This window comes from Microcebus murinus, chromosome 6, assembly GCF_040939455.1.
Source record: "Microcebus murinus isolate Inina chromosome 6, M.murinus_Inina_mat1.0, whole genome shotgun sequence".
Taxonomy (NCBI): Eukaryota; Metazoa; Chordata; class Mammalia; order Primates; family Cheirogaleidae; genus Microcebus; species Microcebus murinus.
The window spans coordinates 86,873,726-86,891,794 of NC_134109.1; the positions used below are offsets into that span (position 1 = coordinate 86,873,726).

The window sequence follows — 18,069 nt, forward strand, 5'->3', positions numbered from 1 at the left end:
TCTGGAGTGCTCCGTGAAACTTTCCAATCATTAAATACAGATCAATTTTAAAAAGCACTGAGCAACCAAACAATACATGTCTATGGACAAAATCCAGCAAGCTGCCAGTTTTCTATCTCTACCGTAATTCTACCACCAGCCACATGAGCGAGCGATGGTCAACTGGCCCTATTCCCTTCTTCCTGTTAATACTAATGGTCCACAGCAACTATGAAAAAGGATTACTTTACATAGTAGGAAATGGGTGCTATCAAAAAATCGTCTCAGGACAAAAGGAGCATTTTATCATAGTCAACCAAGAAATCTGACTCAAACTAAAAACAATCGTACCAAGTAGACTGACTTCCACCAATAACACTACTGCTGTTGTTACTATTGCCACCATTTGCTGAACGGTTACCGTGTGCCAAGAATGTTGCTAAACACTTTATATGTAAATAATGTGATCTACTCCTTCCCTGCTATAATCTACTCACCACACAGCCTTCCAAAAGGTCTTCCAAAATATGATCAGATATCATCCTTAACCCACTTAAATTCCTCCACGGACTTCCCGTTGCTCTTACAATAAAATACAAACATCTCATCATGACTTACCATGATCTGGCCCCAGACTACGTCTTCACCCTCCATCCACCACTGGCCACTGGCTCACATATTCCCAATACCATGGGGCCTGCTGGCTGTTGCACAGATACACGGGGTCTCTTCCGGACTTCCCACCTTTACACTCAGTAACTTGGCCTAGAAAGCTCTTCTTCACACTGCTGCAAGGCCAGTTCCTTCTCATCAGTCAAGTATCGCCCTAAACATTGCCTCTTCCAAGAGACCTTCCCTCACCTCTCTGTCTACTGCAGTGCCCTACCAATTGCTTTCATATCACCCTAGTTTGTTTCCCTATCGTTTATCCGTGATAAATTATCACTCAAATGACTTTATCTACTCATTTACTTGTTTACTGTCTGCCTCCACTAGGATGTAAACTACCTGAAGCAAAGAGCCTTGTCAGACTCGTTCATAGCAATGTTCCAAGCACCTAGAAACTAGTCCTCTGCTTCCAAAGCCAACCATCACCTCCTAAATGAAAAGATCTTTAAAGATTTAACCACTTATCTGATGGCATCATGCACAGCTGTGTTTTGTTGTCTCAAAAAAGAAAGCGTTCCACTCGTCCACCTTTTACAAGTCCAAATATTGATCAGGTTTTAGGGTTGTTTTGTTTTTTAAAAAAGGAAAAAAATATAAATCCCTTCAAAATGGCGCAAGATGATATAATTTTGATCAGGGAATAAAAGTTGTTAAGAATTGGGTTTTTAGGTTCTTTCTCTGAGTGACATACCTCTTTCTCCCTTTCGTAGTCTTCTTTGTCATATTCTTCGTCTTCATTTTGTGTCGGCAATGCCACACTGCCAAAGTCTAATGACATGGTCCTCCTGTGGGAAGAGGAAGATGTTTGGTTTCTAAATATCCCATTAAATCTCCCCAGAACAATTACATAAGAGATGCCATACACAAAGTCAAAAGACAACAATAGGTTATGAGTTTCATAATTCATGTAGAAAAATACAAATTAATTATGACTAATAGAAAATAGCCATATGATGGCCATTCATAGAAAAAAAAAAAAATGCAAGGCCCAGCACAGTGTCTCATGCCTGTAATCCTAGCACTCTGGGAGGCTGGGCAGGGAGGATTGCTTGAGGGCAAGAGTTCGAGACCAGCCTGAGCAAGAGTGAAACCCCGTCTCTACAAAAAAAGAGAAAAATTAGCCAGGTGTGGTGGTGCATATATGTAGTTCCAGCTACTAGGGTACTCAGGAGGCTGAGGCAGGAGAATCACTTGAGCCCAGGAGTTTGAGGTTGCAGTGAGCTATGATACCACCCCTGCACTCTAGTCCAAATGACAGAGCAAAGCCCTATCTCAAAAAAAAAAAAGAAAGAAAGAAAAGAAAAAATGCAAATATATAATAAAACTATGAACAGACTTTTCTACTAATCTGTAAAGTATAATTCAAAAGAGTAAGACTTTTGCCCACACAAAAAAATAAGATGGTAATAATAATAAACTAGAAATGTACCAAACATGAAAATCTTAAGAATAAGCTCAAACAAAATTTCACATTTGATGTATTAAACATGGCACAGGTAGTATTCTCTATACTTTGCTTCTTTGAACATCACAAATCCAAACTTCATGCTTTCCAAAAAGAGGGCTCCTAAATCCTGCGTTAATGATTGCTAACCCAGAAAACATTTACGACCTGGTAAACTCCATAGAGCGAACAACAAAAATATAAGTGTTAAATGTCCTGCCCTTCAACTTGATAAAATCAGGTTCTGGCAAGATACTCAAGGAAAACAGAAGGGAAGGCTGTGAAGCTACACCACTGTGGAGTTCCGATTCCAAAAGCAACAGCAAGAGCTCCCCGGGGGAACAGGCACTGCTGTGGCAGACGCAGCAGCAGGAAATGGGTTTTCAACTACTTACAGTCAAAAAGGCAGCTGCTGATTTAAATTATGCTTAGGGATCCTGACACTACACATAACCCCCCCCCCCCAGAACTTCAAAGCTCTGAACAATCCTGACAAAAAAAAAAAAGCAGACAGGTGTCATCAATTACCTGGCCTAACACTTGCTCTGCATTCAGTCCACTGTCGTGAAATGCACTCGGACGTGGGCCTGAGCCACAACTCATTCACTATACCTTTCAGGCTCTGAAATGTCATTAAATTGGAATTAGGAGCATAGAGACCCAGAAATTCCAGTGGATCTTACCATAAAGAACTTAGCTCCCTTGTGTTACCAGTGGAAAACTATATCACAAACTTTTACATAAGCCCAGAGCTCAATAGCAGAAGATATTCCATTTCATCAGATCTAACGCACCCTTGATTCTAGGAAGCAGTTCTATTTGTTCCACTAAGAAAAAGAGGGAGCCAATTAAAATTATGACACATCATTAATTTTAAAATGCAGCATATCTTGTAGATGTGAAAATGTGAAAAGAAAATGTGCAAGTCAGAATAAATATGGCATCAAAGATTAACAGAAATATGAACTTGGGTGCTAAAAATCTCCATAGGTCAAATTTTTGTTTTTCAAAGACTGAATTACGTTTCTTGGCCAAGCTCGAATTTGCTGTCCACCTTCTAATCTTTTCCTCTCTGGTCCTTACACCTCGCCCATCCCTTTCAACTCACATCAACTCAAACTCTTCACATCAACTTAAAACCCTTCCAGCCTCTGCTACTTAGACCAGACCTATTCCTTTCTGTTCTGGTGCCAGGCTAAAGGGAGAAGGGACATGCATACTCTTTCACTGAGGGGGAAATATAAACATAACTAACTCCACCTAAAAGAATCCTCTTGTAAACAAGCATAAGATGAAGATCTGAATATGGTAAAGAGTCTATAATATAGCTGAAATAATGAGAGAAAACACATAATCTCATGCCTCTAGGTTCTTTCACTACTGCAAGTGAACTTGATAGCCTACAGAACATTGTGCCTAGATAATTAAAATACTAGCCCATTTAAATGCCATCTCCTTAAAAGAGATGAGATTAAGCTGGCCCTTAAAGACATTTTTTAATTTTTTAGGAAGAAACAAACCTTTCTGCTTCTGAATTCTTACTGTGTTCTCTACCTCTTCTTGTATGTAACTATAAATACAAGACAAAATATGGAATTGGGGTTAATTTCTCCTTTATTAGGTAAGAGAAGGCAGATTTTTTTTTTTTTTTTTTTTTTTGAGACAGAGTCTCACTTTGTTGCACAGGCTAGAGTGAGTGCCATGGCGTCAGCCTAGCTCACAGCAACCTCAAACTCCTGGGCTCAAGCAATCCTTCTGCCTCAGCCTCCCGAGTAGCTGGGACTACAGGCATGCGCCACCATGCCCGGCTAATTTTATATATATATATATATTAGTTGGCCAATTAATTTCTTTCTATTTATAGTAGAGACGGGGTCTTGCTCTTGCTCAGGCTGGTTTCGAACTCCTGACCTTGAGCAATCCGCCCGCCTCGGCCTCCCAGAGTGCTAGGATTACAGGCTTGAGCCACCAAGCCCGGCCGAGAAGGCAGATTTTTTCCAGTCCTTCACATTAACCTGCCATCAATTGTTAAAGGGATTTTTAAGGGAAGAGAATATAAAAAAACGAAATGTATTTTTTTAATGGCATTTTTAATCCAAACCATGTCATTAAAGAAGAAATCTGAAAGTATCTGAAAAGACCAAAATCTCCTCCATCTGGGAAGAAAAGGTATAAATAAAATCCTCCTGAAAAGTGTACTACCAGAGACATTAAGAAACAATTTTAGAAATAAAGGGAAATCTGATTGACTTACTGTATTTAACAAAAAAAAAAAAAACTAAAAAAGGAAATTAGTATTTCAAATGATATTTAAAATAAAAGCTAATGTTTTTCTTTAACTTATTAATCACCACTAATTACCACCACTATCAGAGACCTTAATATTTAGAATAAAAGAGATGGCTTTAAAAAAATTGCAAGATGGTAAATCCTGAAGCCATAAAGGAAAAACTTGATGAAAATCTAACTATGAAAATAAAATTTGTTTAAGGCAAAGATATTATTAACAACTCAAATATTAAGTATGGAAAAATACATCACTAATAAAGTCAAAAGTTAAAATAATAAATAATGAGAAAAATATTTTTAAAACACATGACAAAAATCCCAACATATAATTCTTTCAAAGAAATGAAAAAAAGACAAACAACCCAATTTAAAAATGGGAAACTGGCATGACAATTTATTAAAAAAAGAAATGTAGGCTGGCGCGGTGGCTCACACCTGTAATCCTAGCACTCTGGGAGGCCGAGGCAGGCGGATTGCTCAAGGTTAGGAGTTCAAAACCAGCCTGAGCGAGACCCTGTCTCTACTATAAAAAAATAGAAAGAAATTAATTGGCCAACTAACATATATATATAAAAAATTAGCCAGGCATGGTGGCGCATACCTGTAGTCCCAGCTACTCAGGGGGCTGAGGCAGGAGGATTGCTTAAGCCCAGGAGTTTGAGGTTGCTATGAGCTAGGCTGACAGCACAGCACTCACTCTAGCCTGGGCAACAAAGCGAGACTCTGCCTCAAAAAAAAAAAAAAAAAAAAAGGAAATATAAATGCTCAATTAACTTGAAAAGATGATTGAGTTCATGGAGTTTCAAAGAAGTGCTATCTAAACAACAACAAAATGTCATTTTCAACCACTCGATTGAAAAAAAAAACTGTTGACACCCAATGTGTTTTGTATGGCTCATGAGTTACTGGTGAAAATGTGAACTGCTAAAACTATCTTGAAAATTATCAATATTAATATATTGAAAATGAACATATGCCCTAGTGAAATTGCTTTATAATTAATTTGGCAATACTATGCCACTAGTAAAAATACTAAAATATTTCTATATTTATTGCCTCAGAGGACTGACCATTTAAAAAATCAAGAGTCAGAATAAATGTACAGTATGCGTCTTTAAATATAATAGTCTAGTAGAGACTTTCTTCCTAGCTAGAAAACTTTTTCTGAACCCATTAATAAGACTATAAAAAGTATGTCCTTTTGTTCTCTCAGATCTGTACACACAGTGCTCTGACCCAGCACTCCTTTTGTTGTCCCTGGTTATGTTTTCTCTGGCCTCCTTGCAACAAGAAGACCAATGAGTGTTTAGCTGGACAAAAGATTACAAAGCAAATATAACATTGCTTTTGCCTCATCTAATAAACTATAACACCCTAGAGGCAGAACTAAAACGTATCTGCCCCCTTGTACATGGTAGGAACACAAGAAATACTTCTTGACTGAATATAATATATGCATGTTACCCTATATTTCAATAATATTTTTAAATAAAATTTCACCAAGCATCTACTGTGTGCCAGATTAAATCCTAGATGCATCTAAAATATGGTACCAGCCACAGGAGCTCACAGTCTCTTAGAGAGACAATGATACAAATTAATACTTACAATAATACATTGTAATAAATTCCATAGTAGAGGAAAGTACAAAGCACAAATTAATTATACCTATGAAAGGAAGGCTTAGAGAAGTTTACAGAAAGAAAAGACTTTAGATTAGAAATAAACCTTAAAGGACACACTATGGGTGCAAGTGGCTAAAGAATGAGGGCTCCACTCATCAGACAACCTGGGCTCAATTCTGGCTCCTCTATTGATCAGCTGTACCATTTTGAGCAAATGGTTTCTATTTCTTTGTTAATGAAATGGGAGTAAAAACAGAACCTCAAAGTACATATAAAGTACTTAGCACTATGTACCAATCAATACATTTTAGTTTTATTACTATTATGACATTATTACTGATGAATAGGGTGCTATGGAAGCACAGCTATGGAAGGGTTAAGGAAACAAAGAGATTCGGCATATCTGAAAAAAGTTAAATGTGCAGGCTGTGGGAAATCTTACTTCAAGTAATGCAACCTCCTCTGGAACAAAACTGCCACCTCCCTTCAAGATGCCGCTTCCATTCCTGCTCCCTTATGGAATTAATCATTCCGTTGCACTTGCAGACTGTATTTCTTACACTTTTCTTAGGGCTTCAACTTCAGCCTCTCTTAGTTAACTGAGTGCATTCACCTATCTAGGAAGTGCATATACATTTTCACCCATTATGAAGGTATACGATGAAATTCGTCTTAAATCAGACTCAAGTACATGACTACAAGATAGAAAGGGTTAAGTGCCACAGAGCGGGTATATAAGAATTGTCCTGGGAGTCAGGAAATTCTACTTTTGCATACATGCTACCTTCCCTTCTAGAATGGAAACGACCAGAGCACATAGGCTGTTTTAGACCTGCAACACCTGGCTAAGGAGGCCTGATCGTTCATTCAACAATTTACCAATTGTTCAAGATTACAAAGTTTAACAAGACATGATGGAGGTCAAGAAAATAGACACATAAACAAATGACAGCAACACCTTGTGATCAGTGCTAATGACAGCACTTCGGACAAATCGATTCGAGATGCCCAGAGGACGAAGCGAGTAATCCTAACACACGCAGCAGGCACCCACTGGCTGAACGGAATACATAAACGAATGACCTTACCGAGGGAACTCAGTTTGGCGTTAGCCACGGCGCAACAAACAGGTACCACGAGACCAAAGCTGCACGGAGCCCAGGATGTCTGGGGCTGCTGGCTTTGGGTGCCAGCACCACCTGCATTCAGGCAACACACGTGCACAGAGCACCCACTGTGAGCCAGGCGTGGCGCCAGGGTGACCACGGCGGGGTCCCCACGGTAGGGTCTCGCGGCCACCCCAGCAACCTGGAGAACAGACGAGGAGGGCTTTCCATATGCCACTTCTAAGTAAGACCTTGGAGGAATAAAGAGGTCCCGATGACACCTCGAAGTCAAATGCGGAGCCCCGCAACCCGCGGGCAGTGCGCCCCCGCGGAGCCGGGGAGGGGGTAGGTCAGCCCTCCGGGAAGCCTCAGCCAAGACTCCAAGGACCTCGCAGCTCCCCTAACCCCAGCCCCAAGCCCACCCCAAAAAATCAGAACTCACCGGAGGACACGGGCGCTTGTCACCGCGAGGAAATCCTAGCCCGGGTCAAAGGCCAACTTCTACTAACCACCCCTAACCCTGGATCTAATCCACTCGCTCCTTCCTCGTTACAACCGAACCCGCGGAGCTGAGGCGCTTGAGGAGCAGCCGCCTCCTTCAATCGCCGGCTAGGAGCTCGCCTGGTGGGCGGGGCCGTGCCGGCTCGGGGCTGGGCGAGGAGGCGGAAGTCTCCGCCTTCCTCAAGCTTGGTTGAGACGTCCGCCTGCAGTTGCAAAGGTACTGCTGTTTGAAAGCGGGCGCCAGAGGTGGCGGGAAATTGCCCCTGCGCGCCCATTGGCGGATTCGCGAGCCAATTGCAAAAGGGTTTACTCTGGGGCGGGCGGGCTTTCGGTTGCCTAGAGACGCCGAAGCGTCTGGCCTTAGAAGAGGCTGCACCCGGCTTACAGGGAGGGACCTCTCGCCCCTTTGGTGCCGAAGGACACTGGAGCTGTGAGTCGTGCCTCCCGCGCGTCAGCACACAGAATCCCACAGCTGCCCCACTGCACTCTTGCCTTGGAGGTTTCTGCATTTGCCCTTCTTGTCCTCTAAAAGGGCTTGCTTTCCCATCACCTGACACCCTGAGATGTTTTCCTTCCTTATCTAGCTTGCTAGGTCCCGCCTTGTTTAAATTTGTGTTTCTTTAATTATAAGATGGCACATCTTCCCACGTGTCTATTCACCACCTGAATTTCCTCACACAATTTTCCGCACACAAAATTGTTTACTTAGTGTACTATGAGTTGAACAGGCAATAAGTCTGGGGAAAGTGAACGTGTGAAAAAGGATCTATCAAGGAAAGTTCCAGGAGAGAAGAGGAGGAAAGAGCTCGACAGGCAGGTTGATCAGCATGAGAGTACAGTGTGAAGGCCAAACCGGCAGAAGTGAAGGATTATTTAGAAGTAAGACTGGAGAAGTAAGCAGGAAGGAGGTGGTCCATAAAAAAGCATGAATCCTGGAAGAATAGGAAAGGCATTCTACGCAGGCAAGGTATGGTGTGCACAAGGAATGAACTTAACATGTCCAGGGAAATGCAAGCAGACAGGCATTCTGGGGTAACAAAGACAAGTGTGGGGAAAGAGAAAAAAACTGCCAAAGATCTTGAACGCTGGACAGGAGATTATTTGTGAAATGCTGGGTCAATGTTTGCCTTGCATGTTTCAAACAGACACACCTGTGAGCTGGGTGAGGCATTTCAAGGAAAAACGTCACGTTTGTTGATGAGATGGGGTCCCTGCTACTAACAACAATGTATAAAGGTGGAGCTAAACCATCATTTCTCCTTTTTCCTTCCTTCTCTTTGATATCAAAGCTATCAGGCCAAAGCAATGCCATCACGAAAGTGCTATCCAAAATTATGTCACTGGGGAGTGCTATCCTCAAAGGAACACTGAACTTAAAGAAGATTTGAGTTCAAGTTGCAGCTCTCCTACCTACTAACTTTTGTCCACAACAATTTAACCCTCGAACACCTCAAAGTCGTTGTCTGAAAATAGGAATGATAAGACCTACTTCTCAGGATTGTGGGAAAAATGAAATAAGATGAGATCATGTGAAAGAGCTTTTAAATGTAGAAACACTAAATATTATTTTCTATTGTGTTTCTATGTTCTATGGCTTATTGGACTAGAGTACACATTGGAGTCTGAGGTAGTAAGGAAAAACCAGGAAGGTATAATTTCCATGACCCAAACAGTAGGGTGCTCTGGGAGTGGATGACAGAGAAAGACAAAGGTGAATGTGTGCTGAGGGCAACAGGAGCTCATGGAATAGGACAAACAAGGAGCCTACCCAAAGGATATGGCTTTGTGAGAACAGGACAAAAATAGGAAGATAGGAACAGGAATGCTTGGAAAAGAACTGAGGAATATAGGACCACTATTTGTAGCTCATTCATTCAACAATATTTTCTGAACATCTACTTTGTTCTAAGCACTAAGCACTGTGCTAGAAGCTCATTTAGTATTGACATGTGGGTCAGAATGCCAACCCTGCTCAATCCCTTCCTATAGAACCTGTGCCTGCTCACAGCCATTATGACCTCACCACCATCACCACCCTACCACCCCCAGTTTTGCCAGACCTGACTGAATCGAGGGATAGCATGAGACCCAAGCTGGACCAATCATAGTCTCTTCCTAGATAACTAAAATAAGACTCCCTGGAACTAAGTAAGGTGAGAGCCACATAGAAGAGAAACAGATTTATTACATTTGTCTGTGTTTATGGGAAATACGCTGTCTCCATAGCTGTATCATATACATGGTAGAGCCTAGACTGAAGATCATGAAATTCTGCCGCTGAAAGCCATGGATCTTGCCTGGTTCCTGTACCTTGAGAAGCTGGACAGTTCCATTTTTCCTTGGATTCTATGAAACCTGAACCTAAAAATACCTTTTGACCTGAGCTGGCTTGGGTCATGATGGAATACTGTTCCCCAAAATTTCATGTCCACCTGGAACCTCAGAATGGGACTTTATTTGGAAATAATAGGGTCTTTTCAGATGTAATTGGTTGATATGAGATCATTCTAGATCCAGGTGGGCCCTAAATCTAATGATCTTTTACTAAAGCAATCAACTTGTAAATCCTTTGGAACTTGCTTATACTTTATGGAAATGTGCTGGCTCTGAATTTGTTCTATTTAAATAACACATTATCAAGGCAAGTGTGAAAAATTACTTATGTTTTTTTGAAAAAATTTTAGGGCAGTATTTTGGAATATAAAATCATGTGAATGAGATCATATTCCTCTCTTAAAAGTAAGTAAATAAACAATTCCTATTATTCCTATCCAGTTCTTTCTTTTCTCCCTACCAAAAAAAGAGATGTGCCGTATAAAAGATATGTGGGACAGCAGGCTTTTTGCCTCTTTGGTCAAAAGAGTGTGAGATCCAATTGCCTGGATTTAATGTTTAGGATTTACAATCATAACAGGGTTTTTAATCGGAAAACCAGTAAAATCTATCAAAAGTGATATTGATCATTTGATAAAGATCCAAAGCTACAAGAATTATATTTGCACATGGAATACAGACCCACCCAAATGCCAAGAGATGCTCAGACCATTTAACTTCTGTTTTTGAAACACTCAGTAGTTTAAAGAAGAAAGAAGTACCAAAACAAGATTATAAAATTGGCGTATGTTTTAAATGCTTACATGTTTAATGCATATTGACAAAATACAGTATGATACCATTCCAAAGAAAATTACAGAATTTATTAAAAATATTCATGTATTTGAATTCTTTGATAGTATAGTCCAGTCATGGGATATATGTTTAAAGTTGTTTGATGTACATCTGTCTTAGATCTGGTTCCCAGATGAAAAATCAGGTGCACATGAGTTTTTAAGGAAGAACTTTCAAAAGCAGCCAGTAATGGAGTGAGGAAGATGGTCAGGGAAGGGGAAAGGCCATGCAAAGATGTGATTTCAGGAGAAATGCCTGCCCCAGGGTGATCCCCCAAGAAGTGTGTGATTGGGACAGAACCAAAGGGACTGAGCTGTCACACTCTTGCCCTAGTGGTGGTTGGGTGGGAAGGGCAAGAAGTAAGCTCACAGGCATCCCTGGCTCTTGGGGAAACCACCTGCTCCACTAGCCTGAGTCTGTCCTCAGGATGAACAGAGTGATGGTGCAGGCAGTTAGAAGCAAAACACACAGGAGCCAGGGGAGGGGTAGACTCAAATGGTTTAAGGGACCCCAGGGTATCTGGGCAGAGCATTGACTGTGTCTCCTACAACATCCTTGTTTGCCATCTTTTGATCTTGTCAGTGAATATGAGGGGATGATATCAAGTATTTCCATTTGAGGCCCTTTAAGAATGTGAGGCCTCATGCAGCTCATCCAATTGACCCTTCTTAGTCCTAGCATGATAGGACCTAGGACCACCAAGATGATCCTGCCACCATGTCCTGTGGAAGCTGCCAAGTGTTAAAGTGGCAATCTTCCTGAAATCTCCTGACATATCTAGGTTTTTACCCCCAAACTTTTTTAAATTAAATTTTTTATTTTGAGAACATTTCACTTCCAAGAAATAATATTGGGAGATCTCTTGTTAAGTTCTGCCCATTTTCCACTAATGATAACATCTTGCAAAACTATGGTACAATATCGTACCCAGGATATCCACATTGATACAATCAGAATAAAAAGCAATTCCTTCACCAAAAGGATGCCTCATGTAGCCGTATTATAATTGTACTCACTTCCCTCCCTTCTACTGATTCCCTCTTTAATCCTTGGCCTGTTGGGGCTGCTCTAACAAAATACCATGACTTGGGTGGCTTGCCAACAATGGAAATGTATTTCTCACAGTTCTGGAGACTAGGAAGCCCAAGACCAAACCATCAGCAGATCTGTTGTCTTATCTGCCTGTTACCTGGTTCACAGATGGCACCTCCTATGCGTCCTCACATTATGGAAAGGCCAAGGCAGCTCTCTGAGGCCTGTTTATAAGAGCACTAATCTAACCACTTCCCAAAGGCTCCACCTCCTAATATCATCACATCGATGATTAGGTTTCAGCATATGAATTTCAGGGGACACAAACATTCGGACCATAGCAACTCCTAAACTGTTCTCTGTTTCTATAACTTTATCATTTCAAACATGATATATTAATGTAGTTATACAGTATATAACCTTTGAGGACTGGCATTTTTCACTTTTCATAATTCTCTGGAGATTCATTCAAGTTGTTGCATTTCTCAATAGTTCTTACTTTTTATTGCCGAATAGTGTTCCATGGTATAGATGTAACACAATTTGTTTAACCATTACCCATGGAAGGATCTAAGTTGTTTACAGTTTTGGGTTATTACAAACAAATCTTCTATGAATATTCTTGTACAAATTTTTGTATGAACATAAGTTTTCAATTTTCAGTGATCAGTGCCCAGGAGTGCAATTGCTGTGTTGGATGTTAGTTGCATGTTCAGTTTTTTTAGTTAACTGCCAAACTGTTTTCCAGAGTGGCTGTACTATTTTATATTCCCACCAGGAACCTATGTGTGATCTATTTTATCCCCTCCTAGCGAGCATTTGCTGTTGTCACTATTTTTCATTTCACCCATTCTGATAGGTGTATAGTGATAGCTCATTATGGTTTTAATTTCCCTGTTGGCTAATGATACTGAACATATTTTTATGTGCTTATTTGCCGTATATTTATCTTCTTCAGTGAAAAGTCTGTCCATTTTCTAATTAGATTTTTTCTTACTGTTAAGTTTTGAGAGGTTTATATTCCAGATACTTGTCCTTTGTTAGATATGTGGTTTGCAAACATTTTCTCCCAGTCTATAGCTGGTCCTTCATCCTCTCAACAGAGTTTTCCACAGAGCAAAAATTTGTAATTTTGATGAAGTCCAATGTACCCATGTTTCCTTTTATGGATCATGTCAAATCTAAGAACTTTTGGCCTAACCTTATATCCTGGAGATTTTCTATGTTTTTATCCCAAAGGTTTAATAGTTTTATGTCTTACATTTAAATCTATAATCCATTTGGGTTAATTTTCATGTAAAGTATGAGGTTCACTTTTTTGCCTACAAATGTCCAATTGTTCCAGCACCATTTTATTCAGTGCCTATCTTTTGTCCATTGAGTTGTTTTGTACCTTTGTCAAAAACCAACTGGACATATTTGGATGGTTCTGTTTCTGGGTTCTCTATTCTGTTCCATTGATCTATGAGGCTATCCCTCCACCAATACCATACAGTCTTTTTTCTTTTTTAAGTAGGACTTATTTTACTTATTTATTTATTTATTAATAGAGACAGGGTCTCGCTCTTGCTCAGGCTGGTCTCGAACTCCTGTGCTCAAGCAGTCCTCCCATGTTGGCCTCCCAGAATGCTAGGATTACACGCATGAGCCATAACCCCTGGCCCATACAGTCTTTATTGCTGCAACTATTTAAGTTGTCTCAAAAATCATAGGATGATTCCTCACACTTCCTTCTTTTTAAAAATTGCTTTACCCTTTCTAGTTCCTTTGTCTTTCCACATACATTTTAGAATAATCTTATCTATATCTACAAAATATCCTGCTGAAATTTTGGTAAGAGTTACATTAACTCTGTGTATTAATTTGGGGAGAGTTGACATCTTGATTATGTCAAATTTTCTAATCTATGACAACAGTATGTCCCTCTATTTAGGTCTTCCTTGATTTCTTTCATCAGTAATTTATAGTTTTCAGCATACATCTTGTACATATGTTGTTAGATTTACATGTACTTAGTTTCTTAGCAATGTAAATTATATTGCATTTTAAGTTTTGGTATCTGTGTGTTTATTGCTAATACATAAAAGTACAACTGAATTTTGTATATTTATCTTATATCCTCTGAACTTTGCTAAACCCACTTATTAGTTCTAGAAGATTTTGGGGGGTTTTGTTTTGTTTTGTAGATTCCTTGGGATTTCATATATGGACAATCATGTCATCTACAAATAGGGACAGCTTTATTTCTCCCTTTCTGGTCTGTATGCCTTTTAATTCCTTTTCCTGTCTGATTGCACTGGCTAGAACTACCAGTACTATGTTGACTAAGAATAGTGATAAACATCATTGCCTCATTCCTGATGTTAGGGGAAAAGAACTCAGGTTATCACTGTCAAGTACAATGTTAGCTGTTGGTTTTTTGTAGGTGATCTTCAGCTGTTCTTAGTTTACTGGGAATTTTTATCATAAATGGGTGTTCAATTGTGTCAAATGCATTTTCTGCATCAATTGATGTGATAATGTGATCTTTTTTTCTTTAGCTTGTTAATATGGTGGATTAAGTGATTGATTTTCAGGTTGCTTGGGCCAGTGGAGAATCCCAATAGAAGATCAGGGAGAGGGAGCAGAAAAAAATTCAGTTTATTAATACCCATAGCTGCCTCTCTGTTGAGTCACCAGGGCTGGTTATATTCCTCCACCATAGGCCACAGCTCCCAAAAGGCAGCCCTTGCACACAACTCTCTCCAGATTCTGTTAACTTCTCCCTCTTTTTTCCCCTTCACTGGCCCCAGGGCACTTTGTTCTCTCTCTGGGTTTTCCTGTACTTTGCCCACACCTAAATAGTCCCTTTATTAAACTCTCCTAGAATTACCCAATTTGAGTGAGCCATGTTTCCTGCCAGGACCATGATACATCCTACAAATGACAAAGTTTCAAATCTCAAACACCAGGCATATTATGTCAGTTTTCACAGAGCATTTATTTTTTTAAAAAAGTCACAAGTATTTATAGAAAGGGATTTCCACTTTAAGACAGATGAAGATAAAAATGTGAGATTAAAATAGCATGCAGACATTTCTTTTGTTCTTTTGTTTGTTTTAACTGTGTCTGTGGTATTTGTAAGTGCAGTAGTTGCTTATCTAACTACTATACCATTACAATCAAATACTGATTATCCATGTGCACTGCTCACACCATTTAAACTCTTGCATCTATTTGTATCAGGCACTCTTTCTTGTTATCTAGTTAATATTCTGCACAGCCAAACTGAGACCACAGGCCTGCCCTGTCTCTAATAAAAGTGGTTAGATTACCCATAAATTTCAATTATCCACACCCATGTTGATCCTCTTTATGAGGACAAATGATCAAGAACTAAAGAATATGGAAAACTGATGAAAATGCATTATTTCCTAGTTGTATAAAAGGAAACAAACCTATCTAAAAAATCAATGGCAGTAGAAATAAAATTATAAGCTTTACATAAAAATATTAGAGTTCGGTGTGCTTGGTTACTGTTGATTTCTATCTGAAAATTTCCCATATTTTATTTAAAATTTAGCAACTATATCACAATCACAAAGATTAACTTGTATCTACATAGCCAAAATGAAATAGAATTAAGGCAATTGTCCAGATAACTCAGGATAAACACACACACACACACACACACACACACACACACACACACACATACACACACACACACACACTCTATAGAATTGCCCATATCTCCATATGCAAAGGACTGAAGCAGTTTTCAGCTACTCAAAACAAACCAAATCTGCTTCTACCATCATTAACTATATTATTCCAAAGTTGTAGACTGAAAGGTTTGGGATCTAGACTATGTGAATGTTGATCTCAGTTATGCCATTCATTCTGTGAATATAGGCATGAAGAAAAAAACTTAATTTTTTACCTTAACTATACAAACTGGTATCACTGTCAACCCCTAAGAGATGAAAAACTTACTTTTCACAGACTCATACTATGTTAGGACTGAAGTGGACCCCTGAATTCACCTAATCCAGCTCCCTCACTTTGTAGACAAGGAGACTGGAATCCAAACAGGTACAGCAACTTGCTCAAGGTCACATTGATGAGCCCCAGCCCAGTGCTTGGCTTAATTACACTATCAGCTTCACAGTGGGTCTAGATGTGGCAAACCTTTGCAACTGCTTCATTCATATGTTTTCTCCATTCTGCATTTTGTCTGATCATACCTAGAAGAGGTGCTAAGCGCACATGTAGGTGACAGACTATGATTCAGTGGCAGCCAATCAAGAGGAAATTCCCCTATACTTTCACATAAATTCTGTACTTTCACTAAGAATGAAACCAATTTGGATGTTGAATATGAGGAACACTGGTTTTGTCTGCCATCTTTTAAATCCAAGTACTCATGAGCTTTTCTCTTAGCAGGAAGAAGGGAAGAATATGATAAAATCAGAAATGACTGGTAGATTTGGCCTCGTGAGCTTCTCACATGCTGTATACAAACAGTCCTAACAGCAAAGATTGAGAAATACAAGGCCAGAGAATTTGGGCCCCAACCCTTTAATCAGCAAATGCAATGAAACAGACCGATGCTTTCAGTGGCTTTTGATTTGATTCCAGTGACATAGACACAGTCTGACTTCAGTGTCATATTTATTTTAATATTGCAGTGGAAAATGCTACTAAACAGAAAATGTAACAAAGTCAGTATCAAGCAAATTGCTTCTCATCTTTTGTAGCAAGAAAAACTTTTTTTTGGCAAATGGTTCCATAGTTATAGAACATGAAGACACATAGAATTAATCTCCCCAATATGAAAGTGTCCCCAAATTATCAAGTTGAAAGGCACATACCACTGCCCCAGCAGTTCATTCAAGTTGTCTTTAGCATGTGAAATTTTAGTTGTGCTTTTAGCTTGTTATCACTGTTATATGACCTTAAAAAGTGACATCCGTGCATATGTATAATTTCTTTTCAAATAGACCGATCCTCTTCCTCTTTTCTGATTTTCATTTCTAAAGATCAAATTTTGTTCTTTGTTTTATAAAGGACCTAGTCCATGTTGGTTTCAGAAAGATGTTTGGTTTCACAGTTTGTGCTCTATTTTATGTAGAAGCAAAGTTTGAATTAACTTTGTGTCCTGACACAAAATGGGAGTTTCTTGATGGTGCTTCAATATTGTCATTTGTTGGAATTCGAAAGTACCGGGTTAGTATCTTTTCTCACTGGTTGTTTAAGGCTTACTTCGCTTCCAGAAGAGATGATTGGCAAACTATTGTCCATATGGTATCTGATAAGGTGGCCGACATTATCAAATACATGATCCTTGGTCCTCACCTTGAAAAGGAAGTACAAATATATTTAGGTTTAGGTTAAATAATAGTTCGTCTGAAAAATATAAACAATTTGGGGGAAAATTAGATATATATCCCTATAATAGACATTTTGATGAATAAAGAAATTACTTGTTAACTCTGTATCCCTCAGTAAACAATTTTCTCATTCCTCATTACCACTTTAAAGCAACTATCCCTACAGGTTAGGAAAATGGTAAGTGCTTGTCACTTAATTCAAGTCAATGCAATCAGCTTCTTTGCGATGTTATTGTTTGATATATTCTACCACGTCACCATTTCTATAAATATTTAACTGGTTTGTATACAGGCATGAATCCCAGGATTATAATTAACTTCCATCAAGCAGATTGCTTCTATTAATATGTTACCCTGTCTCTGTAGGAGTCAGTCCCTTCGGAAGTCATACCTCTCCTTGGAGGCTCAACGCTCCTGTCTCCTCCAAAAAGCCTCCTGAGGCCTTTCTAATAGGCATTCATGTCTTCTTCCTGCAGACTTCATAGTAGCTGAGTCACAGATATTTGTTGCATGTAACTTACCGCCTGCATGCCAAAGGAATTCAATTTTCCTATGCCATGCCTTCTGTGGAATTTCCTCCCTACTATTAGTGTATCCTCACCCTATGCATAGACAGAAGATACATTACTATCCACCATCGCTCCACTGGCTTGGCAGCCTACTCATACCTGTGCTCCTGTTTTGACAGTGGCTGGGAACAATCCAAGAGAGGAAAGGCATGCAAGGCAGCACCTTGCTATGATGTAATTCTGCTAGTCTCCTACAAGGGATTCTTTGAGTTTTGTCCAGATGTTGGTTTCCAACGTATTAAAAACACACATATTTATTGGAATAATTCACAGAATTTGGATATGGACTATGAATTATATAACAGTATTATATCA

General features: G+C 39.4%; 2 protein-coding genes across 7 annotated transcripts in view; both read right to left on the bottom strand.

Moving 5' to 3' along the window:
- CEP152 (centrosomal protein 152) overlaps positions 1 to 7,728 on the bottom strand; it is a 73,499-nt gene extending 65,771 nt beyond the window's left edge. For all 6 annotated transcript variants that reach the window (XM_012763533.3, XM_076004342.1, XM_076004340.1 and 3 more), the window contains exons 1-2: positions 7,555 to 7,728; positions 1,340 to 1,433 (exon numbers count right to left, since the gene is read on the bottom strand). In XM_012763533.3, coding sequence (XP_012618987.3) covers positions 1,340 to 1,426 — 87 coding nt within the window. In that variant the 5' untranslated portion in view covers positions 1,427 to 1,433; positions 7,555 to 7,728. The remainder of the gene's footprint in view (positions 1 to 1,339; positions 1,434 to 7,554) is intronic.
- Positions 7,729 to 14,751: 7,023 nt separating this feature from the next.
- The window catches only part of SHC4 (SHC adaptor protein 4), a 125,236-nt gene continuing 121,918 nt past the window's right edge, over positions 14,752 to 18,069 (bottom strand). The window contains exon 12 of the mRNA XM_012763530.3: positions 14,752 to 17,150. Within this exon, the coding sequence (XP_012618984.1) occupies positions 16,995 to 17,150 (156 nt within the window). The 3' untranslated portion in view covers positions 14,752 to 16,994. The remainder of the gene's footprint in view (positions 17,151 to 18,069) is intronic.